The sequence below is a fragment of the Vicugna pacos genome, chromosome 8, assembly GCF_048564905.1.
Source record: "Vicugna pacos chromosome 8, VicPac4, whole genome shotgun sequence".
Lineage (NCBI taxonomy): Eukaryota > Metazoa > Chordata > Mammalia > Artiodactyla > Camelidae > Vicugna > Vicugna pacos.
The window spans coordinates 27,815,164-27,842,839 of record NC_132994.1 but is presented as its reverse complement, the minus strand read 5'-3'; the positions used below and the strand labels follow the sequence as shown (position 1 = coordinate 27,842,839).

At 37.7% G+C, this 27,676-nt stretch overlaps 1 protein-coding gene across 3 annotated transcripts in view; it reads left to right on the top strand.

Moving 5' to 3' along the window:
* Positions 1–22,654, top strand: part of ASCC3 (activating signal cointegrator 1 complex subunit 3) — a 301,819-nt gene extending 279,165 nt beyond the window's left edge. For all 3 annotated transcript variants that reach the window (XM_015235974.3, XM_072965658.1, XM_072965659.1), the window contains 5 exons: positions 13,840–13,991; positions 15,664–15,811; positions 19,204–19,413; positions 21,576–21,751; positions 21,847–22,654. In XM_015235974.3, coding sequence (XP_015091460.2) covers positions 13,840–13,991; positions 15,664–15,811; positions 19,204–19,413; positions 21,576–21,751; positions 21,847–21,994 — 834 coding nt within the window. In that variant the 3' untranslated portion in view covers positions 21,995–22,654. The remainder of the gene's footprint in view (positions 1–13,839; positions 13,992–15,663; positions 15,812–19,203; positions 19,414–21,575; positions 21,752–21,846) is intronic.
* Positions 22,655–27,676: the final 5,022 nt, after the last annotated feature.

Genomic DNA, 27,676 nt, shown 5'->3' with positions numbered 1-27,676 from the left:
GGAATTGAACCCAGGACCTCATGCATGCTAAACATGCGCTCTGCCCACCTCCCCTCAAGCATAATTTCCAATGGCTGCACTTTATTTCTTTATAAGAAGGTCCTAGCTTTACTTAATTAATTCCCTGTTGTCAGACATTGTGTGTGCAATTTTCCTTTATTATAAATTATAAGTATTAGTTTTGCTTGTAAATACGGATTTGGCTTTTCAGAAGCCACCTGGAAAGAAACTTAGTTGTAAAGAGTTGGGAACCAGCTTCATATCCTAAATCCTCTCATTCTTGCAGTTTCTTTGTAAGATTGTGATAAAAGTAAACAAGCCAGGAAGAAGAAAGAATGAATTTTTTATTCCCTTTGATGTATAGAAACATATCTTTCACATGAGTTATCATTTAGATTATGAAAACTCTGTCGTTTTGACTATCCATGTCCTGGGGACACTTTCACAAAAGAAAAGCATAGTTGTAGTAGTAGTATTCACTCTGGCGTCAAGTCAGACTGCACAACACAGCCTGCCTTCACTTCTTGTACCATGTGAAATTATGGATCAGGGTCATTTGTGTCATTTTTTGGTTTCCGTTGTTTTTGTCATGGTTCCTTTTGATATTTTCCTGCTACGAGCATTTCCACTTCCATCTCACCTAACAAAAATAAGAGTAAAAATTTCTGTACTTATCTCAGGGTTTTTTTTAACCTGCTTAAAATGTTCTAATTTGTAAGTTGGGCAATTATGGAATCGATTAGTCTTCCCTTTAGTCTTTGAGATCCTCTGGGTTATGTTAACTCTAAAGTTTATTTGTAAAATGTAGTAAATGACGCAACATACTTAGTGTGCCAGGTATACCCAAGAAAAACCTTACAGTAACTTTTATGGGAGAATTACAAATAAGAAGTATCAGAATTAAAGGGACTTGCCTAAATTTTTCAAATTTGATAATAAAGCCTGAACTGATAAAAAGCATATGACGTTTTGATTAGCTGTCTGCCTCACACTGTTTTTTTATCAAGAGAAAAAGAAGCTGATATTCAGAGAAGTTAGATAACTTTGTTAAAAAGTGATTTGTTGAGACAGTCCATGCTGAAACCCAGTGGAGATACCAGGACTTTAAATCCTGCTCTGATAGCTCTGATCTTTTCAAAGTGCCGTAAGTCTTTATGTTACAATTTTCTTCACTTACATGACAAATAATTAAATACAACACTAAGCTAAACAGTATAAGAGCACAGGTTTATATCTTACCCACTCCCACTATGTTCTATATGATATTTATAGCAAAACTTCCCAGTAATTGAATTTCAAGTGTTTGATGAAAAAAGGGAAGCCATGGCTGCAGGAGCTGACAGTGAGCTGAGGACCAGAGGCTGCGTCATTCAAAGTGTAGCTGTGCTGTCAGTTTGCTGCATTAGTTTGGGAAAGTTGCTTTCAGATAGAGTAGAGACCATATTTACCCTTCAGCTAATGCTATCTACACTGCAGGCTGAGTTTAATACATCAAGACATTTGTGTGCATTTTAAGATTTCTTTTAAAGGACTTTAACAGCAAACCCTTAAAGACTACAAGATACATCTCTTGAAAGGAGAACACACACACACACACACACACACACACACACACGACAGTGTAGATTGATTAGAAAGATCTCTGGAAGACTATGCTTCCAAATTTAAATTAGAATTAATGTATGTTAAATACCAAATTTTACCAGAATATTTGGAGAATGGCATATCATCCCTGCACCCCACACCTAAAAATTGCTATTTAAGGGTGGTCCCTAAGGCAGGCCATCATTAACAGTGGTACTGGTGAATATTTATCGAGGCTTTGCTTTGTACCAGGCTCTGTTCCACTTGCTTTGTGCTGCACGGACGCATCTGTTGTAATCGTCCAGTGAAGTAGTACAATTATCAGCGTCACTTTACAGATGAAGCCTAAGTAACTTGCCCCCAAGGTCATATCAGAAAGAAAAGCAGTTTTGAGCATAGGCTGAATATACAATAAAACTGTATCTAACTGGGTTCCCTTTGTCCTACAAAGATGGATCTAAGAATTGTCCTCATGATCTGGTCAGATTTTATTTTAAATATGAGAACTTCACAGGAATTTCTACTTTTTTTAGACCAAGAATTCCCATTAGAACATGAATAATATTTTTTAATTAACCCCTCCTTTTCAGTATATACTCAACTCACCTCCTTTTAATTACTCTAGTTCCCTTTCAACAGTCTGCCTATAATTACTTTAACCAGTTTCTAAGAGGGACTTGTTAATATGATTGATATTTGTAATTGCCTTATTATATCCCTTTACAGTGTCCAGTTAATATGCTGTTTGCCAGCTGATATGTTTTTTGATATCAAATGCTTATGATCCTTCTCAAGGTTTTTATATTATGCTAGATAGACTGATGAATTAGCCATTTAATTCTTCACATTCTCTCCTAAAGCTGCAATAATTGGAAATAATGGGGGAAAGATCAGATTGCTGATAGAACCACAAGAGAAAAGAGGAATGCCATACCTTTATAGTAAATAGTAATGCACACTACAGGAACTGTGCTTAGCTTTACTATTAACACACATACGCACATTTCATGTTCCTCTTTCGTCCTTCAAGGTTTGCCTTCTCAGCTGAGGTTAGCTCCTTGGCTTTTTTCACTGGCTAATCACCACCGCCACTAATGGAGCTCCCCTGGAGGCAGCTTTTGTCCATCTTTTTGAAAAACTTCACATTTCTAGTAGCAATAGGCAGTCTCAGAGATTCCTTGTCCCAAGATACAGAACTGACAACTCCCCCAAAAGATAACAGGTATCTCCTCTTTACTATTGAGGGAGAGCATAAAGCTGTATAGTGTGCATACCAAGACGTGTGTTTACATAGATTGAATTCATGTTCCATTGCACTAACACTGAAGTTGGTCAAAGGTAAACCAGGAGACCAGCTCTGAAAATAATCTAGGTGATCTAGTGCCTGAAAGGAAGACCTTTAAGGAGCTATTTTCTGATGGGTAAGTTTCCATTGTTTTGTAAATTCTTGCATCCAACTTTAATATAGGAGCTGTCATTTTACATCATTTTCTTTAATATTCAAGTCCTTTTGAACAGCCAACTTTCCAGCCTTTCTTTTCTTTCACACAAATACTATGTAGCTCATATACCACTCAAATTTATGTTATCATGTTCTAATAGGATTTACCAATTGTCACAAAAGGTGCTAGTCAAAAAATAACTTTAATAAGCTGTATACATAGAGAAAGGGGAGGAAATGTATGAGTTGATCTATTTTTCTCCATTCAGAAAACCTTCTTAAATTTGCAAAAACAAATCCCTAAAAGTTTACTAGCAGGGTTGTTGTTTAGCCCAAACTTCAAAATAATAATTTGACCTCTTTATCTCTGTAACAGTTTCTGATAAACTTAAAGTATATTACATTTCAAATAACTGGTATATTTTTTCTATAACCCACAGCTATTCTGAATACACAGTGCTTCTTCAGTCTATTTTTCAATATGGAATATTCAGTCTATTTTAAATATTTGAATAAGTATTTGATCTATTTTAAATATTTAGATAAAAATATTTTAATTGATAAACTTAAAATGAATGTATGCATATATTATGGTCTGAGAATAGGAAAGAATAGAATACAGGATGCAAAAGAAGATACAAGGATAATGAATATTTTTTGTTGACCTAATTATTTTCACTGAGAGATCCTATGACTATAGCTGGGCCTATATTTCCATTAACAAATGATTCTAATTTGCAGTAGATTAAAAAGTGTAGAAATACTTGATGATACCAGGAGACAGAACTGCCAAGGCTAATGTAATCTTTGAGGAGTCTTTACCTATGGATGCACTAAGCACAGGCTCAGTGGGCTATAAATGTCCTGAAAAACATCAGTGTCAATTAAATCAACACGTTTTAGAGTCATAGAATCAGACAGTTAGCAGTGAAAATAGTCCAGGTATTACCTAGCTTAACAGAAGAAGTACTTGGTCAAATCCTTAAGCCAGTACTTGTAAGAAATGTTTTGATATAGCAAGTGGTAGATAGTCTTCCATATAGTCTTAGTAGTATTCTTTCACATTTTTAAATGCTTGTGATTAGATCAAATGAAAAGATTATCTTTAAGTGGACAGTACAGCCAATAGGATTCAGAAAGCTTTCTCAAATCATTTTGAGAAAAAGATAGATAGATGATAAGTAAATAATTTTTAGACTTTCAAAACTGGGTTATACATATTCAGAATCTATAATTTAAAGAGTTAATTTCTGCAATTCAAGTCCTTAAAGGATCCTTAGATGAAAACTATACTGTTAAGTTTTAAATATGCCTGTTTTATGGGTATGTTTCAAGGAATATTAATACTAGGAGCGTAACTTTGGAGGATTTCATATCACCCAAAACGTGCTGGAACTTTATCAATAACTATTTATAATGTCACTGACTGTTAAGGTGACTTGGGCATAATTCTTGGCACAAAATAGATCTCAATATATCATGGGTGAATGGAATGGTAAATATTTCACTTTTTCTTTTCTAGTTATTTCTTAGGTGAGGACTGAAAAGGGAGATTTACTGTGTGTGGATTCTCACAGTATTTTTAGAATTATCTGCCAAGTCCAAATTGTCTACCAACAAGTGTAGTCTGTTTGTTGTAAACATTCATGTGACCTTATCAAATTCATAGAGACAGGGAAGTCTAATTCAGGCTGCTTTCTTGGCAAGACTGCCAGGAGCTCCTGTCTTGTCATAGAAGCCTGATGAGGTTTTATTAATGGATGACTATTTCAAAACAAATAATTCTAGATGGACTTAATCCTGAGTGATTATTGTTCCAAATGCAAAAGTCCACACTATGGTGCAGAATGATCATTCAGTTAGTTGCTTAATTTATCCTGTATCAAAGTTACATTTTATTTCCACAGCAGAACACCCACAACATCACCTAAAACAAAGCACCGTTCCCCACTACGGAAGCGGTACAGAGCTAATGCATTTAGCATCTCCAAAACTAACACAAATCTGTGGATTTTGAGGTGTAAAACACCTTTACTTACTCTTGTGGATTTAAAGGCAATCTCCCTTCAAGGACTATAATATAATTTGGAAGGCTACTCCCCCCTGGGTGACTACCTGGAAGCTTTTGTATGACAATTTGGTGATGGTTTGTTGATGATATGATGCTATTATGAAGGGTCCTTCTACCCCCAGCTCCCCTCCTCATCCCACATAACAGCCCTTTTCCCGGTTGGGGCTGGAGGAAATGAGTAATGCTTAACCCATTTGTGTGATCAATTCACTTAAGCAGCTACTGTGAAATGTTAATCACAACTTTAATTTGTACTGCATTAGCATTTTGATTAACTTGTAGGCTTGCTAGCACACTTGAAGCGCTTTTACCCATAGTTACAGCTCGGAAATGACTTTTTGATTAATTAAGTTTGTTAGACAGCAGCTGAGCTTCCTGAATGCTAACCTTCTGGGGGTAAAAGTTCAGGAGAAAGTTACTGTGAACAACTGTTGCTATTGAAAAAGATTCTTGTAAATCTACTTATAGCATTTTAATTATTGACAAAATATTGTATCATTACTTACAACTGACCTGAACCTTTAAAGGAGTGTGCCTTTCTGTCAAGAAAGCTTTTTTTAGGTTTTCCCATCATTGTAAAACGTCTGGGAGCTCTTGAACTAAATAGTGCGTTTTCTAGCAGATGTCTTAACAACTAATGTTTTAACAAGCTGCCTAGGATGAATTTCCACAGTATTTTTTTTAATAAACTTTGTATTTTAGCTTCAGACTTAAAGAAAAGTTACAAAGATTATACAGAGAGTTCCTGTATATCTCACACCCAGTTTTCCTCTGCTATTAACATCTTACATTAATATGGTACATTTGTCACAACTGATGAACCTACATTGATATATTATTGTTAACTGAAGTCCATGCTTTAAATAAATTAGAGAATTCCAAATGAATTCTTTAGTTTACTTACTGTCCTTTTTCTATTCCAAGATTCCATTCAGGACACCACATTACGTTTTAACTTTCATGTCCCCTTAGATACCTCTTGGCTGTGAGTTTCTCACACTTTCATTGTTTTTTCATGATCTTTCCATAGGATTTTGCTTTCTCAGTCTGGACAAAATAAAATGTTCTCTTCAGCTCTGACAGTGTATTATGTTTATGTCACTTAATTAGAACAGACATAGCAACATTATCCAGCCATTTCAGCCTTTGTCATGATCTTATTTTCATCTGCACTATCACTAGATACATTAGGATGACTATCAGGAGAGGTAAGGAAGAGGAGAAAGGATAAAGGGAGGAAGAGAGAATGCAAGTCGTCAGAATGCTGAGAGAGGGTAGAGGCTGGGCATCACCTGTTCCACTCCATATGCACACCCACAGCTGCAGCTGGAAGACACCGAGGACGAAATTCACACTTTGTAAACTGAAGTTTAGAAAGTTTTTAATAGTGGATCTTAGCGCTACTTCTTATTATTAGCCTGTTAACATACCTCTTGATGTACATTAAATGATAGTTTTTCCTTTAGTGACCTAAGTCAGTGATTCTGCTTCCTTGCAATGAAGTTGATTTAATTCAGTCACAGTACTCAAAGTTCCAATTTTACTCTTGGGTTATTTAAAGCCAGAATTCAGTTGTGTTTCAAAAGCTAGTTAATGCCTGCCTATCAAATATTAAGGTGTAGTTATAACCAAATGGTACATTATGATCTTGAAATTTTAGGTTTTCAAAAATCCTGTTGACGAATTTGCTCAGAGACAGTAATCAACTTAATGCATAATAATTTTGTCTGGAGCTTTTATTTTTCTGTTATGTAGGGGGGAAAAGGACAGATATAAACCACTTTAAATCATTCTTGTTACATATACAGGGTATATGTAAATCATTCAGAGGTTGTGGAATATAGTGTAATGAGCACAGATATGAAATTAGAAAACCAAAATCAAGTCTTAATTTCATCACTTTTCACCAGTGTGATTACACAATCACTGGACTTATATGAGCTTTAGTTTTTCCATCTGTGAAAAGGAGACAGTACTAATGTTTACCTCCTACTTGGTATTTTTAAGGGTTAAATGAGAGCTATACAAAAATGTTTGTAGTCTATTACTGCTGTCCAGATATTTTCATCATGCCATTTATGCCTACTGTCTACAGTTTGACCTCGCATAATTCACTGTTTGCTGCTTTTCACAATAATTGAATGAAATGTACTTTAATTGATACAAAATGCAGAGAATATACAAATACAAAATACACCTCCCCATTTCTTCTTCCCTTTGAAACTCCTGAGCTGGCTAATTCTTCTTGTTTCTCCAATAAAAGTCTGCCTCCTCAGATCTCTCCAACCATGTCTTCTCAGATTCCTGCTTCTTTTATCCGTGTATGTTCTTTCTGTGTCAGATTTCTTTTTCAGTCATGTTCCAAAGTCTCTATCTCTTTCCCCGCTTTCTTCAAACACCAGTTCAGAGTGTTCAGCTCCATTCCATCTCCTACAGTCACCACAGTGGCTTTAGCAGATGCCTTTCAACAGTCTAGCCACATGCACTCCAGATTCCTCTGCTCTAATGATTACTATATCCAGACCACCCCGTGGTATCACCCTGTGACTCTCCTCTCTGACCACAGCTTCTCTACCCATCAGCTTGACTGAACATTTCTGTTACTCATCACACCTGGCATCTCTCCTCCCTCCCTCGTCCCTCAGTCCAGTCTCCAGTCCCCTGCGGCTTCAGTTGCCACTCAAACAGCACTGGCCCTAGAGTTGTCCCTTTCAGCAGTGATGTCACCAGTAACGAACATCTCAACCTCTGAATTCTCTGCTTTCACACCCAAATTAATCATACTCATTGTTGCCGGAAACAAGCACAAAACGTTGGTAATTATTTCTACAATTTCTAATTGTTCCTAATAATTTGTATAATTATTGTTTCGAAGTCATGCTGTTGAAACACACCATGGCTCTAGTTTTTATTCACATTATTCATTACCCCCGGTACTTACTCCAAACCTTTTCATGCTCCTTTACATTTATGGTACTTTCTCCCAGCAAGAGGCATCACCTCCCGTTTACAGAGATGACTGAGGCCCTGCAATATGAATGCTATCCATTTCCATTCTCTTCCTTCAGAGCTTCCCTCTCTCCAGTGACTGTGTGTGAGGTCTTCAGGGACGGGCTGAAGCCCCTCTTCTCTGTGAGGCCTTGCATTCCGGCAGCGGAAAACTTACCTTCTTCTGATTCCAAGAGGGTCTTTTCTCTCTGCACCTTGTTCTGTGCTGCCTTCTTTTTTGACTGGGGTTTTCCTGCCCCTAACTTCAAGGGTATTACAGTCCATCTGGAAAGACAGAAAGCAAACTTTATAAAAACAAAAAACAGTATAGGATGAGTGTGTTGGCATTTTAGTGATGAAAGATCAGAGCTTACAGAAGATAGACACAAACCTAATCCAGCTGCTTTGTTTTCCAGATTTTTTAGATGAGAAACAAATACCAGTGGCTAAGTCATTTGCCTAAGATCTTACACTTAATTTAAAGGCCCTCTGAGGCCAAGTCTCCTTCTAGTATACCACACCATCTTCAGACCGATTTCAAGTGTTCATGAATTATGCTTCTGTTTGTATCTCATCCAAACTTATTATTTGCTTTAAACATTGTCTTGTCAGGAAATCTTCTCAAAGGCTCATTTTTTTCTAGTAGCACATTCATCAAAGAATCTTCTGTTCTAATCCAGGAGCCCACTGGAACTTCACACATTTCCCTCTCATCCTGAACTTTACAGGCATATTCTATACTGGTTAAAAGCAAGCACTTTGGAGTCAAGCTCCCCACAATCTGAATCCCAGTCATACCCATTTACCGGAGCTGTGTATCTTTCAGTATATTTCTTTCGCTCTCTGAGCCACAATGTCTTCATCTGTAAAATGGGTTTTAATTCAGTAACTTTCATCAAATGGCTATCAGAGTATTTGACAAATAGTACACGCTTAACAAATGGCCCTGCAGTCACAATTATTTCGGTAGTGCCCTTGACAGTTCCTTTCCTGCCTTTCTTGATCTTATCTCCAGGTAACTGCCACTGTGCTGTCCTCACCTCTGCTCCAAAGATGCTCATTTGAACTATTTTGGCTGCCCACTCTGTGCCCAGGATTTCTGAGTCCACATCCCTAGCCCTTACTCTCCAGAGCTCATTTTCACCTGGGCTCCTCACCTGGCTTCATGGTGGCAGGTGTTAAAATGTGTTCAAAACCAAACTTACCGCATATTCTCCTGTAAATCAGTGACAACCCCACTGTTTATGTTAATTATGATACAGCTTTAATTGTAGTGTAATTTTATAAATGAATGCAGTACTGGGAATCATATTTCCACTCTGTCACAGCTGCAAATAACAAAAAATTTGGAGTCAACAATCAATTGACATTGATTCTACCTTGGTAGGAGACAAGAGAGTCTCATGCATGCAGTCAGTCCCCACCCATGTTGCCCCTGGACTTAGCATCATCCTAGCTTTGCCTGATAGGTAGGTGATGGATAAGAGGTAAAGGGAAATTCAACATTTGCATAATGTTAATGTTAAGCTGGGGAAGAGTTTTTTCTCCTCAGTGTACTGAAACAACCTTCTATTGCTGAATATTAGATCTCTGTCAGGGACTTGAGGTGACATGGGGAACTGAGCCATGATCACTAGCTGTTACCAAAGCCAGCCCCACTCTAGAGAGGATCACACACCTATTAGTTCTTTTTTTTTAATACTATTTTTAAAGGTTACACTCCATTTACAGTTATTACAAAATACTGGCTATACTCCTCATGTTGTACAGTACATCCTTATAGCCTATCTTACACCCAGCAGTTTGTACCTTCCACCCAGCAGTTTGTACCTTCCACTCTCCACCCCAATACTTGTTATTTGTGTTCATTTTGATGGCAGCCATTCTGACAGGTGTAAGGTGAGATCTCATTGTGGTTCTGATTTGCATTTCCCTGATTATCAGTGTAGAGCATCTTCTCACGTGCCTGTTGCATCTGCATTGCCTCTTTGGAAACATGTCTATTCGGTTCTTCTGCCCATTTTTGAATTGGGCTGTTTTTCTTGATGTTCAGTTATATGAGCTGTTTATGTATGTTGGATGTTAATCCCTTATTGGTTATATCATTTCCAAATATCTTCTCCCATTCAGTGATCTGTCTTTTTGTCTTGTCTGTGGTTTCCTTTGCTGTGCAAAAGCTTTTAAATTTAATTAGCTTTTTTTTTTTAATTTTGCTTTTATATCCTATAGGTGACAGATCCAAAAAAATATCACTGCAGTTTATGTCAGAGTATTCTGCCTGTGTTTTCCTCTATGAGTTTTATAGTATGTGGTCTTACATTTAGGTCTTTAATCCATTTTGAGTTTATTTTTGTATATGGTGTTAGAGAACTTCAGTCTTTTACAGGTAGCTGTCCAGTTTTCCCAGCACCACTTATTGAAGAGACTGTCTTTTCCACATAGTATATTCTTGCCTCCTTTGTCATAGATTAATGACCATAAGTGGGTGGGTTTGTTCTGGGCTCTCTATCCTGTTCCATTGATCTGTGCATCTGTTTTTGTGCCCGTATCACACTGTCCCACCCACTAGTTCTTATCTACCAGGAAGACTGCTGTAAAAGATAGTGAGACGCAGGAAGTTCATCCTAGGCTCGCCCATGCAGAGGTGTGTCAGCAACCTACAACCCTCAGGGCCATCCCTTAGCCTTCGCCCCTTCAGGTACTTACCTGAGCAGTAATGTGGACTTGGCCACTCAAACTGAGAACCAAGCCCATTAGCCTCCAGTTTAGCGTGAGCTGCAGGGTCTGTCGTTGGCCTTGTCTGTCCCCTGACTCTCTTGCAGTTGCACAGCTCTCCTGATGAACAGTTCTGCCCATTCCATGCATCCGCTTCCAACCTTGCACAGCCTGCTCCTCGAAGCCCTGTACCACTGAGTGTAGAAATCATCTCCAAAAGGTCTAGAGGAAGTCCCTCTTAGAAAGAATGGGTTGTTTTAGGATGTTTTTTTATCTCATCATAGAGAAATGTTAAAATAGGTACCCAGTTACTGAGATCTGCTTTGTTCCTAGCAGCATAGTAGGTATCTTACAGAGTACATCATCTCATTTTACCCTCATAGCACCCCTGTCCAGAGGTATAACATCTTCTATCACTGAGAAATCTAGCATCATAGGGTTAAGTGATTTCCTCAAATTTACACATAGTAAGTGGGACAAAATTAGGATTCAAACCTATGTCTGTCTGTCATCAAAGCTTGTAATTTTTTTTCCTATGCTGTACTGCCCTTGGCAGATGTGCAATAACTTAGGCAGAATATTTGTTATGATTATTATTCTTAGATGTTTACCTATATTCTTTCATAAAATGAATATTTCTCAAGTTCTCTGTGCTAGGGCTACAGTTACAAAGACTGTTTCCAGAATCTTGCCATCAAGGAGTGTCTATTGAATGGGCACATGTATAAACAGAGACTCACAATAGGACAATGATGGCACGTGTCAAGAGCTACAGATTCATAGGAAATAAGTGCCTATAGTCCATCTGGAAGACTCAGGGAGCCTTCACAGGAAAAAGCAGCATTTGCACTAGACTTGAAGGATGAATAGGAATTTCCCAGGTGAAAAAGGTAGAGGGAGCAGTATTTGTAAAAAGAAAACCTGCAGAGAAGTGTTAGCTTTCGTCCTCTACACAGTGTGACGCCACTGAAGAAATTTAAGCAGGAGAATGACACGGTCAGTTTTACCTCTGTAAAAATTTCCTACAGTAACAATAAAAAATATGGATTGAAGAAAAATTAGACGAGAGTGAAGATAAAGGGATATTTATAATATTCCAGGTGAGAGTTGGTGAGGGTCTGCACTGTGGCAGTGACAGGAGAGGCAGAGAAAACAGGACCCACTAGGGAGGGACTGGGCAGAGATATGTGGCAACATTTCATTCAGCACATTTGGGTCGTTAGAACCTTCTTTCATCCCAGATTCTTCATCTCCCATACCTGCCTTTTCTCTAAATTAAAATGAGATAAATAACACTTTTCAATTCGTGATACAGCTTTTTCATTTACTTCATGTAAGCAATCACTTTGCATGATTTTTGTACATTTTCACATCTGGATCATACAACGAAAGGTTGGGGGGAAACTCATAAATTTTATGAAATCTTTCAGCTTCATCATGAAAACTTCAAAGTTAAAAACATATGGTCCATCCATCTAGCTCTTCTAGTATGTGAGCTTTTGATCTGGAATTTATTTCAAGTTGTAATGTAAAAATCACAAGTACAGTCACCATAGTTACTCCACATTACAACATCTAACATCATCATGATACTGCATTCGGTATAAGTATTCATTTCTCTTTTCCTTTTTCTCTTCGCTTCCAGAATTCAAGAGTTGTGACTTGTGAACTAATACTTTTATTTTTGTCTGAGTAGTGTGCGTCATGACCAGCTTGTCTCACATACTTCAAAGGCAAAGTGTTTTAATGAGCTCTGCAGAGAAATAGGAAGGACAGAAGTAGATTTTCCCTAGGTTTATAAACACATACATTCGTGCAGGTATACACATTAATGTGCACACATACACATACGTATACGTGTATCTATTATACCAATACTCAGGCTTTCTGATGTATAATTAGAAGACTCATTGGCGCTTAAGAGCCATTTGACCATTCCATCCCAGTGGCCATGATATCCAGAGATGTTGAACCATTTCCCTGCAATGTTTATAAAAAGACCACAGATTGGTTTAGCCAGATGTTTTTCAAACTATTTTACTTTTTGTAAATTAGAGCACCCAGAATAGGAAGTTCACAAAATATGTCTGACTCAAGAGTACTAATTTTACTAATACAATAGACCTTTAAAGACTATTTCTAGAAATGTACTAATAGATTTTGTACAACATTTGGTATATACTTTGCTGCCAGTGAAACGGTAAAATATGACTTTAGGCATTTACTAGGTCCATCTAATTTCTCTTAAACCTTCATCTCTTCATTTCCTAAAACAAGAAAGTGTGCTCCTAAAACTGTATAAAGTAGCTGCCTGAGATCATGATATTAACTTATGTGTCTTTAAGTCAGCATTCACTAGAATCTAATTTAATTGAAATAGCTTTGCCTGTGTAAACCTCTCCTTTGTTTAAATAAGATTTCACTGTTTAGTTTTGCCTTAAGCAAATGCAGCCATTTGTTTGTCCATAAAACATTGGATTAAATGTATAGACTAATCTGAATAGCGTCTCCGCATTTCACATGCACCACAGGTTCTTGCCCCCTTTCGTGTGCGGTGTCTTATTTTCACTGAAAACCCAGGCTCTGCCTTCAGCTTGCTCTTTGGGGAAAATACACTTCTGGCGAGAAGACCTCCTATCACCTTACCATTATTGATTTTAAATTTGGAAAACACTACCCGAGATTTACCCTTTAAATGCAACTGCTAGTGCTCTCGAGCCAGTGAATTGTATAGGCACTTGCTCTCCAAGTACACTGAGTTTTTCTCTTCATTACTGGCTGCCAATATTATCCGGCTATCTTTGCTGACCTGAAAAGGCTAGATATTTGGCACTTTGTAGGACGTGATGTGCAGTACATACTGTGAGAAATCCAGTGTGTTCCCTCCAGTCTAACTGTAGTTGGTTTCTATTTTGATCAATAGTAATTTAGAGGTATGATGCTTGTGGAGGAGGGGGAGTTGTTTGGTTTTTCTTAAGGCTAACATCAGAGCGGGCAAGTGTCATGGTATCCTTGTAACATGTGCCTTTTCCCTGTTCAGGCAATGCTGGATGTGGCTGCACACCAGGGCTGGCTGGTGACTGTCCTGAACATCACCAATCTGGTGCAGATGGTGATCCAGGGTCGGTGGTTGAAAGACTCTTCTCTTCTTACCATACCACACATAGAAAACCACCACCTTCACATTTTCAGGTAATTATTTTCATTTCCAATGTAATTGGGTTTTTTTTTATTTCAAAATATTACTTCCTTTATATGTGTGGTCACTTGAATTTCATGATGTGCCTAGAATATTGATTCTTTACAGTGAAAATAACCCTGTTTCCCAGAGGGAAATACAGCCTAGTGACCTAATGTTCTCACCTGGAATTTGATCATCAATCTCAAACTGAACCACAGTTCATTTTAACCTTCTATTAAATTGTTTCCATTTGCAACGTGGAATACATTTTCATTTTAACTGTTTATTACTTTACAATGTCAGCCTTCACTTTAAAAGATGTTATTAAAGTACTTTGTGATCCAAAGTAAAATAAATTACCAATTTCTGTTATTGCAGAATAGATTTGAGGGATCAGAAATCTATTGTCAAAAGTAAACTGTGCATCTGCAAAATGTCCAAAACTGAGTGTTATATATGCCAGAAGCTCAAGATATAACCTGTGCTTAAAAGAAAAGTTTATATTATCATAAAATTGCTCAACTCTTAGGTCCTATGTACATGGCTACAAAGAAAAGAACAGTACATCTTACAAGCAAGGTTTGCGGTGTTTAAATGAAAATGTTTCTTTCACACCAGTTGAGAGATACTCTGCAGCCAGAATATTGGTTCACAGCCATGCAGATGGGCAAAACATTCTGGTGTGCCTGCCATCATGCACTGCCTCCCCCTCATCAGCTGGACCAGGAGCATCTGTCCTGGAGGCAGCTCGAGATATACGCCAGCCAGAACCTCAGGCACACATGGGGTCTCCTCAGGAAAGTCCCTCAATTTGAGTGAAGTATCCTGGGTTCCAGGGCAGTTGTTTCCATGGTGCTTGAGTCCCCACCATGGGACGTCCCTGGAAACTAAAAGGCACATTCAGAGAGTGAGCCACACCAGCAGCAGGTGGCACGGGGGGAAAGCAGGTACCTCCTATATCTGCAGCTCAGTGTCAGGAACCCTTCCAACATGGTACTAAAAGTTATGGGAGCTGGGTTTCAGCAGTAAAGGAGACACATAAGGGTACTAACCCAACACAGCACGCGGGTCTGTTATGGAAACTGTTTGGGGCCTAGGAGATTCGCTCCAGTTCTTTGTTGTTACCCAGAAAAGTGCTGTATTCGTCCATTTCAATAATATTGTTCATCTTGCTGTATAAACAGGAAATTGGAAGATTTAGGTCAACTCCGTTCCTGTGATCTGGCCCTATTTAAGCTATAAATCTCAAATATTCCCAAAATGTACTTTTAATTGTATGTTCCCAAAAACTTACAATGAAAAATTTATTCAAGTAGTTACACTAGAGAAATTTGCCTGCACCCATTAAAAACATATCAGAGCTCCAGTTCAGTACTTTATCCACATGGAAGCATTAGCACACATTAGTGCCTTCCTATAGGAAGACACCAACTGTCTGTGAACACTCATTATTTTCTGAGCTCACATATGATTTACACATTTTATGTCATGGTAGCAAAACTGCCTAGGATTGATATCTTAGAAGATGCTGGCTGATTTTGAAACTTAACAATAGTGACCTTTAAAAAGTTATACAGTAACTTTAATTTTAAAAAACTGTTCTAATTATATAAACCATCATTGTCAGAAAATCCCAATGGTGCTCTGAAAGAATTAGTGGTTGGTGTTGATATTATTTCTTAGGAAATGGAGCTCAGGTATAAAGGGCCCACATGCTGGATTCCATGGCTTCATTGAGTGCCTTCCTGAACTGATCCACGCCTGCGGAGGGAAAGACCACATATTCAGCTCCATGATAGAAAAAGAGCTACCTGCCCCAAAACTGAAGCAGGTACGTCCATCAGTTCCATGTGTTGACACTCCCTCACTCTGTCTGGGCAGCTATACCATGAGTTTTCTAACTTAGAGTGTTGGTTTTGGAGTCAGACTCTCCTGGGCTTAAATTCCGTCTGCCATTTACTAACGGTCATTATGAACGTGAGAACATTACACCTGTCTCACGAAGTTCTTGCGAAGACTAAGCAGGATGTTATGTAAACTGCTTTATATAGTTCCTGATACAGAATAAGAGCTCAATAAATGATATTAAAAATAATGACAGCAAGGGGGTGGGTGTAGCTCAGTGGCAGAGCACATGCTTAGCTTGCATGAGGTCTTGGCTTCAATCCCTGGTACTTCCATTAAAAAATAAAATAAATAACGACAGTAGCAATAATTAGTAGGAGCGTCTGCATCGTAGACAGCTTCGGCCCTGTGCTGTTAAGCCAGCTGAGAAGGGCCTGCTGTGACTTGCCCGTGACCAGGCTGGATGGCTCAGACGCCCTTCTAATCCCTTCCTCAGGGTGGGTTTTCTTTTTTTACACCCGTGTATATTTTCACACAATTCCCTCAATTACTTTTTTATGCCTCCTCCCCTTTTTTGAATCACTTTATTGTTCCAAAAATACCCCTTCAAATATATTTATATTTATATTTATATTTATATTTATATTTATATTTATATTTATATTTCATATAGCTTGGATATAAGTCTAAATCTACCTTGTGAAAGACAACGTAGGTCTTTGCTCCAAACTATCTCTGCAAAGGCCAAAAATATGAATGAACAATGCCAGAAATATTTGGCGTATATAGACTTCTAAGTCTTAAGCAATTTTACCCTAAACATGTCAAAGTGAAATGTTCAGGATTTATAACATAATTAACATACTTACTTGCAAATGCAGGTATTAAAATAAAGAAACTTCTAAACCATGTCATTTTTTTTCCAGTGGAACTTATTTTTGAGCAAGACTTGGAAAATTTTTAACGGGCACTAAAGTCTGATTGTTCAATTTCTGTTGAACCCAGAATTGGCACCAAAAACTGGTTAAATATTCATAATAAGTGCCTACCTTTCTAACTAAATTACCATCAAAATTATGAATAAAAACAATATATTTAAATCAAAACAAGGCTTCTATTAGCAACAACAGATTTCTAACATAATATACAGTGATTTCAAGCCAAGTTTTAGATGTGATAAAAAATTAGAACATTGTTATAATTAGTTCAGGGAGAACTCAGAAGTAAACTTACTTAATTTATTTGCATAAATTGCCATTCTGTTATCTTTAAAACCAAATGCAAATTGGCTCGGTCTGATATGATGATGGTTATTTGGCTCAAAAGTGCTTCAATTTGCAGAGCAATCTGGTGTCGGCTCTGCAGTGAGGCGATCCCAGGTAACATACAAATCCTGAATTATTCCAGAAATTAGTATGTTTAAAGCATCAATTTAAGTGCTAATTGCAGTAGTAATGAGAAAAAGCAGTACGACTGTGAGATTTGCATCTTCTACCCCATCAGTATGCCTGGAACGGCTGCTGACTGGCAGAGGATTTGGCTGCTAATTAAATAATTGTATGCATGGTAGTGCTCTTGCCTGATTCAATAGATGAAGATTAATCCTCAGATAAATATGTTTGGCTGGTATTGAAATGTCTTAGCAATTTCTTTAAAAACAGCTCTTGTTTTATTTACATACATGTATGTGTGTATTTTGTATATACATGTATGTACAGATACATACACACAACAAATATATGTATATGCATTGAAGATTGAAAGTAAAATTAAGAGCTACAAAAGATTACAAATATATAAAAGCCAGATCTGACTTTTGAAGGCTTTGTAAAAATTCCAAGTTGCCAATAATTAAGACATATTGATAACTCATTTAAAGGTACAAGAAACATATGAAATCTTGCTTCATATGGTAAATGTGTCTTGTGTCACAAAGTTAAATGCTTTACAGAAATTGTGTATTTGTTGTCCCTTGATTACTTTTCCACCCTGGGCAGTCTGAGAATCACATCTAAGTGGCACAGCTTCCAGGCTCCGTGACTGTCAGTTCTAGCAGGGGATGGGCCAGCATCTGTACCTTGAAGCACAGTGTAGACCATTCTATGGCTTGACTATTTCCAGATCTATTCCAAACATAATTTCAGATTCACAAGTTATAGGATTGGAGTTGGAATGAAAATTTGCATTGGATTTACATTTTTTGAATTCCTAAGGGGTAGTTTGATTCATCAACGCTTCTTCATTTCAATTAGGTAGACTCAGCAGCACTGAAGTCTTAGCAAACAGGAAATCAGAGCCTATAAGGAAACCTATGGTGTACATTAAAGAAATGAAAAGAAAATCAAAATTAAAACATTCATGTACTTTTAAAACCTTAGAAGGTAACAACAGATAATACAGCCTATAAAGAAGTTTTCTTGACTGACAGTGATATTTGCTACATAATTGTAAATGTTAGAAAAAGATGAGTTAACTATCTGAGGACATTAAGTTTATTTTGTTACATCTTTGCTGTAGACTTGAGAATTCATTCATTTATTCAACAATGATAAGCACTTAGTATTTGCATTTTGATTTCTGACAAATATTTTCAATTAAAAGAGCAAGAATAAAATTGGTAAAATACTTTCTACCCCTTTAATATGTGTCATTCTAATTGGTATTCTCAAAATAATAATGCCAAAAATACATATTTGTTTCTAGAAAGAACCCTAGATTTATAGGGTTCCTTTTGATATACAGACATATGAAATGTTTTCCTTTCAGAATGATTTAGAATATGGACCAAAAAAAAACCATTTTGTACAATAAATGGTCAGTGGTTGATGCTGACTGACAACAATTGCATCACATTTTTTTCAGGTTTCCGTTACATCCCCAAGTCACGCTCTCTGCCTTAGAAGTCACATAAACGTTAGACTAGAAGCTTCTCTAAAACCAGTTCAACAACAATTATTTTAAAACTTATTTTTTAGTATAGTCAATAGCCACTCAATAACTAGTAGGGATTTACAATAAAGGGGTCATAAGTTTAGATAATAATTAATACTTTTTAGGTTGTTTTTAAAGGGACTTTAAAAAGATTAAAAGCACACTATTTTTACATGTAACAGACGAGTACATGAAAAACTGGGAGATCTGAACAAGAGCTGTGGATTGTATCAATGTTAATACCCTGATATTAATACTGTACTTCAGTTTTGAAAAATGCTACCATTGGGGGAACTGGGGAAATGGTGCCCGGGATCTGTTTGATTTCTTACAACTGCACTGAATCCAGAATTAATCTCAAAACAAACAGGCTGGTTTTTGTAAAGCTCACTATTTCTTAGTTGATTACTACATTTCGCATTAACCATTTATTACCTCTTTATCCAGGCATGGAATTTCTTATCTCATTTGCCGGTGATAGATATTGGCTTAAGCGTTAAAGGCTGGTGGGATGACTCAGAGGAAGGACACGATGAACTCCCCATCACAACTGTGACTTCAGACAAACGCAGCGACAACAAATGGGTCAAATTGCATGCTGATCAGGAGTATGTGCTTCAAGTCAGCTTGCAGAGAGTCAGCACTGGGTTCCACAAGGTATAGTGTTTGGTTTCCATTCTCAAATGCTTCACACCAGATACCAGCATGCCCTAGCACACATATCTGTTTAATTACTCATGTGTCCGTGCCATTCATGAATCCCGCTTCATCAACTGGCCTTAAGCAGTAAGAGTCGGTCTTCTGAAATTAATCAGTTCTCATGTGCCATTTTTCAATCCCAGAATACCCACCTGACATCACAATATGATGTCTGGAATCCTGTTCTCAAAGTACGGTCTGTAGACTCAGTCCAGCAGAGTTTTCTAGAGTACCTTTTAGAGGGCAGATTCCTTGACTCTATGCCAGACTGACTGCATCAGAATCTCAAGGCTCCAAAGGAATCTCAAAATCTAGACTTTTACCCAGCACTCCAGATGGAGAAGACGCTAAGCTTTTCTGTGCCTCACTTGCCACAGCTCCTGCTTCCTTCATTCAAATGTATATGAGAGCTTTGTCGCCATTCACACAGGCCAAAAGTTTACAGTACTTTTAAGTTACTGTGCTCTTTTTTGTTGCCTAAGACACCAAAAATAACTATTTGGCCTCTTAAGAATTTTAGTACACAGCGTGTGAGCAGATTGGTTTTCAGACCATAACAATCAAAATATGAAATTCAGGGGCTTTCCCATATCTATAATCAGCCCCTTGGGGAGTGAGGTTCATTAACACCATTCCCTCTGTTTTCACACACAAAATGCACAGGAACTTACTGTCGTTAACAGTGTCTTTTCAGTACTGTGCCTTCAAGTCTCATCTCATTTGATTTCTAATTCTAAAAATCAGTTGGTGTAAGTATAAACTGATTGGCCTCTGGCATTTCAGAGGCTTTAATAAAAATATTTATAGATGATTTAATGTATCCCAACTTACAAAAAAAAAGCACTAATAATCATACAGATAAAATCTTGAAGAAAAAAAAATTTTTTATAGCTGCCCTGTGAGGAGGTGTGATTCCCCATTTTACAGAATGATGGAACTTGGGGAGTTACGATTTGCCAAGGACCTACAGTCTGAAAACATGAGTGGGCTTGGAGCAGAGAGTTGTCTGATTTCAATGCTTGTTCTCTTTGCCCTGACCTGTGCAGACACCCTGACAGAAGCTATGCCTGTCAACATAGCTAAGCAATGTGCCCCAGCCTCAGGGGGCTCATGGTCTCAACAAAAAAACACCCGAACAACTTACCACACTGTACTGAGGTGTGTGTCTAAGGCACCTGGAGAGCACTAACAGGGGACAACTTAATTGTGAGGCCTGTGCAAATATTTCTGACAACAAGATTTTCACCTTAATATTAGTGCTTTAAAATTAGATTTAATCATGCTAAAAAAACCTCTTAAGTTTGTTTCTAAATGCTGTAAAAATACATTGCTCTCTGACCTCTCTTTAAAAATGCCTTAAGTGAAACATCTCCCTGTAAAAGGTTGAGCAAAGTCGGATTAAGTGCACATCACTATTAGTACATGTCATTATTTGTACATTTTACACCAGAAAGTCTTTGTCTTAAAGAATCTCTAGAATAATCTTGTATTTTGTAAAATCAACCTAACATAAAGACTTCAAGTCCTATCACTATCATGATATCTAATCTTGGATTGTGATGATTAATATGTTTTTATAAATTGCTTGGCTTTACAATTCCCATTCCTCAGAGAAAGGACTTCTTAATATCACCATATTAGAATATGTGCTTTTTCATATGGGTTTTATTCTTGGGTTGGGGCAGGGAAGATGTTTATCTGACATAGTACTTATTATCTCAAGGTCCAGTGTCTAGGCTGGATTGACTTTTTCCTAAGCATCAGTCTCTTGTAGATTTAAGACTTTGGAAAATTTGCTTAACATGGTTGTCTCTCAGTTTGTTCACCTGCAAATGGAGTGTTAATTTCATAGAAGAATGGTGTGAGAATATGTTAGTTTGATGTCAAGATTCAGGGCTTTCTGTTCTAACAGAGCCAAATAATTCTGGTGGTTATAGCCACAACGTAGTGTCTATACGGTGCTTTGAGAATCTTAAAAAATGGTGTAGATCATGAACACACCAAAACATGAAGATTCATGGCCTTCAGGTAAGACAACATAGCCTTTTAACCACAACCGAGTGGTATAGAAAATCTGGCTGTTATTAATGGGGTTTGTGTGTGCGTGTGTGGGTTTACAGGGAAAGCAAGACAGCCATGCAGTCGCACCTCGATTTCCCAAATCAAAAGATGAAGGATGGTTTTTGATACTCGGAGAAGTGGATAAGAAAGAACTTATCGCTTTGAAAAGAGTGGGATATGTCCGAAATCATCACGTGGTCTCCATCTCTTTTTATACCCCTGAGGTACCAGGCAGGTAAGCAGAATCTTAACCCTAGAGTTCCAAAAGAGTTGACTATGACTGTGATGAGAAGAGTGGCTTTACATTTTTGCTCCATTTTTATATTTGAGGTATATTTACACACTGTATTTCATGAGCGACTGCTACCTTGGCCTGGACCAGCAGTACGACATCCATCTCCATGTCACACCGGCAAGCGTCTCCGCACAGGCCGACGAGGAGCTCTCCGATGCCCTGACTGACCTGCAGGTGAAGTGACCAGAGCCCAGCCATCCCCGTGAAAGGAGTGGTTGAGAAGTCTGGCTGTTCAGTCATCTGGACAAAGTCAAATTACTTGACGTTTGCCTTGGTGGAATCAACTTACAACCTCAAGCCACTGAGGAAACTGGCAGTGGCTGCAGCACTGACTCCAGCAGCACGAAGTTGGCTGCCAGGGCCCTTTAACAACGTTGCCTTTTATAATGTTGTCTGCAGGGGTCTCTTGCAATGTAAAATGACCACACAGGTGGGAGAATCTTGTGGTTTGTGTGCGTTGAGATGATATTTAGGAATTGTCAAATTTTCATCTCACAGTATACTGTTTACAAGTACATTGGCTTCTCTTTTTTTTTAAGGAAAACTGTACAGAGGCGTGACACTGTTAAGATTTGTTATAACAGATTTCTAACACTGCAGCATAAAATATGTAAGATAAATCTGTACAGTGACACCCAGTATATCTTTTTGGCAAAATTTATACTTCGATCACATACAGAAGTAATTTCAAGCATTTCTTACAGTTATAAATGTTAATAATATATGATGTAAAGTTACATTACAGAGCCCAATGATGATTTAAAAAGAAAACCAACTATACTGATGTTAGAAAATGTAGATACTCTACCTGGTGGAAATAAAATATTTGGAGTGCCACTTCAAGACTAGCTGCCTCACTGAGCCCCTCTTACTCTTCTGTTCTTTTCATTTCCTGCTACTTCAAGACTTCCATTCTCTTTCCAATATTATTTATTTGCACAAGGAGAGAAGTATGGTTCATTTGGAGAAAAATTTCAACCCCTACAGGTAGGTTTTCACCTGTGATAAAGGAAATTTCTCTGTGTCCAATTTCCAACTTGAAAAATAGCTTTCAAACTAAAGGGTTGTTGGAATTCAATGGCCATGAAACATACATTCTAGTGAAATTAAATTTTATCTTTGTATTTTCAGTTATTCCTGGTCCTGCAATGAATTATTTTAAAATACTTTCCAATGTTACCACCACAAGTACTAGAATTTTCAGGGTGTTTTTCTGAAACTGGAACATATTGGAGTGTGTACCTCCTTTTTGGTACTAAAAAAAAAAAGAAGAACTAAAAGGGTGGGGAGAACCAGGCATTCACCTCCTAAAATTAAGTCTAAATAATGTGAACACACAGAGCGCAGTAAGCATGACGTGTCTAAAGAACTCTAGTCTCAGAAGTTTATAGAAAGAGTTCTTTGCTTTTCCTTTGGCAGTTTATTTCCTAATTGCAATTCATACCTTAAGCATTGTTTTAGTGAAATGAAAAGAAAATGAAGGCTATGTATAGACAATCATCAGTCCATAGAGGAACCTGAGGAGAAACAGTCTCATTGTGTTCATGTTTATCAGGATCATTTTTTCTTTTTGAGTAGGCAGGTTTGGGGAGGTGGGGGATCTACTTCGCAGGACACACAACAGAAACATAGGAACGATAACAAAGAACATCCACTGAGAGAAAATAATGTGACTAATTTTAAAATTAAAAGTCATCAGTTCACAGTAAGTTGCAGAAGACACTAGTAAGGCAAGGTTTGCTTGGATGGAAAAGTTCATCTTATTCCAAGGAATGACCAGCACTATTTATCTACCACTTTATGACTTTATCCTCACTCATTTATCACTCATCCAAAATTTTAGTGTTAAGTGTGCATTACGATGTAGGGCATGTTCCAATGGATTAATTCCATATTTCATTTCTAATTCTATATTCCATTTCATAGTCCCCTGGATTTTAATCAACTCCAGATAATGGAAGTGCCAGTCAGATACTCATTCTAGGTACTACATTGAGTGCTCTGAAATCCAAATGAATCAGAGACATGTCTTCCCCTCAGACAAGGCAGCCTGGTGATGAAAAGATGTAGATAACTGTAATAAAAGGAAGTCGTTGCAGCAGTGAAATATTTAGAAAAATCATGAAAGGGACATTTAGGTTGAGTTTTGAAGACAGAACTGTGAAGTTAGAGATGAAGAGCATTGTAGGAAGAACAGTATCAAAGTCTGAGAGCCTGCAGGGTCCAGTTGGTCTGCATTTTCAGAGACATGAAAGGGACTGGTGGACAAAAAGGATGGAAAAGTATATGAAGAGACCCTGAATTACAGGGTAAGAACTGCAGTCTTCTGTGCAAACAGTGGAGTTCCTTGGGAAGGCACCGGAGAAGATGACCAGGAAGTTCAGAGAGTAGAACGGAGACTCAGCGGAGACGGGAGGGCAGGCGTCTGTGCCTGTGGTGAGGATGGGCACCAAGTGCTGATGAGATTGAGCCTCACCCTCAAATGCTGGCATTCCCTTCTAGTGAACTAATCCAGAAGCCTTAGAAAGCTACACATCACTCCCCAAGCACACACTTCTCCCATTCCTCCAGTTACTCAAAACCTTGGAGTCATCGTTGACCCCCCTCTTGCTCACTCCACACAGCCGCAGCGGTGCCTGGTGAACATCCCACGGGGCCTTGGCTCGTGCTGCTCCCTCAGCCTACCCCTTTCCCCAGACACCCACAGGTCTGACCATCTCAGTCTAAATGTCAACCCACCCAAGCTGACCTATCCCCTAGCCCACTTTCCTGTTTTTTTCACCATTTTTCTTATCACCACTATAAAAAAATTTATTATTTAGTCTCTCCTAACTAAGCTTCAGGAAGGGTTTTTTGGGGTTGCTTTTTTTTTTTTTCAATCGCTTTTGTTCACAGCTACATTACCAAGAACTACAGCATCTCTGGGCACATGGTAGCCGCTTGATAAATCCTTGCTGAATGAATAAATGGACCTGGAGACACAAATGGCTTCCAAAACAAAACACACCTACTTCAGTTGACATCTCCTCTTCTAGAGACAGCATCTACTATCAGACCCACCAGGAGTAAGGTACTTACCTGATCCTCATGTCATCTGTCAGAGGAGAGGAATACTTAAGCTAACAGGTAGTTTTATTGTGATGACTGTGGAATATTTTTATATAGCAGTGGGTCTTGGATGTTACAGATATTTTAAACCTTCAAATTATCATAAGACCTTTTTAGTCTGAAGTTTCAGCTCTCCTTTCTCTCACCAGACCTCTTTCTTTCCTCCATCACTGATGCTGACTAGTCACAGTGAAAGGATTCCCAAACTGTAACTCCATACATTTGAAGAATACAAAATGATAATAAAGACTTTCAGAAATAATCCAGAATGAGGAGGCAAACATTATTTCATGAGCTAAAGGAAAACCTGAATTAGGTTTCAAATTTCTCAACTGAGTATTACCAAAATAGAACTTGGCTTCAAAGTTGTAAATTGAGCCCCTAGACTACCTTTCTTATCCTGCTTTTGAAAATCTAAACTCTAAATCTAGAAAACACAGGTGAAAATTTTTTTTATTTAATGAGTTCTAATTATATAATTTTCAGATCCTTAAAAGTGCTCAGAATGGTAGTTGATTCCAGGTGTCCTGGAAGCCTGTTTTTCTGGTGCTGGAGGACGGCTGCAGTGACTTCTGGAAAGAGTTATTCCCACAGTGTCAACCTCATTTCTTTCACTTTTCATTACGGGGCATTCTGTCCTATTTCTGAAAAAAGTTCTTCAAATTTTAGGACTTTAGAAGAGATTTTAAGGATTATTTTTGCCTTGAATCTCTTCCCAAGTCTTTTGTATGTCAGTTTGAAAAAGATCTTGGGGTGATACTCATATATTGGGTCCAGTCTCACCCAGGGTCAAGCTTTGGGCCCCAACAGTCACATCTGAATAGATGCTTAAATTTTTATTGATATTCTTCAATTGGCCTGCAATTCAGAGCATATGTTTTAAATGTAGTTGATTAAAGTTTCACAAGTAATACTATGTTCCTAAATTAATATTAAGCAGTTCATTTTGCAAACTTCCTGGAGAACATAATGGACTGTAAATCAATCCGTGTTTGGTTAAACAGAATTACAGCACCTCTGTCTAATTTAAAGTTCTTGGAGAGGGGATTCAAGATGGTTGAAGAGATTGACCCAGAGCTCTCCTCCTCCTGCAAAAACATCAGAGATACATCTACATGTGGAACAATTCTCACAGAATACCCACTAGCCTCTGGCAGAAGATCTTATACTAGCAAAGCTACAAGAAAAATCTCCACTTAATAGGGTGGGACAAAAAAAAAAGATCATGTCAGGACCTGAACTATCTGCAAACAAAAGTCCAGGACTGGATGGCTTCACTGGGAATTCAACTAAACATACAAAGAAGAACTTGTGCGAGTCTTTCTCAGACTCTTCCAAAAGACTGAAGAACAGGGAACACTCCCAAACTCATTCTGTGAAGCCATCATCACCCTGATACCACAACCAGACAAAGACACTACCAATAATTAAAATTATAGGCCAATATCTTTGATGAATGTAGATGCAAAATTCTCAACAAAATATTAGCAAACTGAATACAACAACACATAAAAAATATCATATACTAAGATCAAGCTGGATTCATCCCAGGGACACAAGAATGTTTCAGCATATGCAAATCAATCAATGTGATATACCATATCAACAAAAGGGAGGACAAAGACCACATGATCATCTCAACAGATGCAGAAAAAACATTTGATAAAATTCAACATCCATTTATGATAAACTCTTACCAAAGTGGGTATAGAGTGTATAGATCTCAACATAATAAAAGCTGTTTATGACAAACCCACAGCCAACATAATACTCAATGGTGGAAAGTTGAAAGCTTTCCCACTAAAACCTTGAACAATACAAGGATGCCCACTCCACCACTTCCATTCAGCATAGTATTGGAAGTCCTAGCCTTAGCAGTCAGAAAAGAGAAAGAAATGAAAGGTATCCAAATTGGAAGGGAAGTGGTAAAATTGTCACTATGTGCAGTTGACATGATACTATATATAGAAAACCCTAAAGAATCCACACAAAAACTACTAGAGCTGATAGATGCATCCAGCAATGTATCAGGATACAAGACTAACATTCAGAAATCTGTTGCATTTCTTTAACAATGAAATATCAGAAAAAAAATTTTCTTAACTTAAAATCATATCACAAAAACAAAAAACACTTAAGAATAAGCCTGACCAAGGAGGTAATATACATACACAGAGACTATAAAATATTGTTTAAGAAAATCAAAGATGATTTAAAGAAATGGAAAGATATCCCACACTCTTGGATTGGAAGAAATTTGTTAAAATGGCCATACTACCCAAAACAATCTACAGATTTAATATGATCCCTATCAAACTACCTGGGACAGTTTTCACAAAACTAGAACAAATAATCCTAAAGTTTATATGGAATGACAAATGATCCAGAATTGCCAAAGCAATACTGAAGAAAAAGAGCAAAGCTTTTAAGAAGACTAACCCTCACAGACTTCAGACAATACTACAAAGCTACAGTAATCAAAACAGTATGGTATTGGCATAAAAACAGACACATGGATCAACAGAACAGAATAAAGAGCCCAGGAATAAATAAACCCACACCTATGGTCAATTAATCTATGACAAAGCAAGCATGAATATTCAATGGAGAAAAAAACAGTCTCTTCAGCAAGAGGTGGTGGGAAAGTTGGACAGTGGCATGTAAATCAATGAAGTTAGAACACTCCCTCAGACCATACACAGAACTAAACGCAAAATGGCTTAAAGACCTAAGCATAAAGAAAGGACACCACAGATC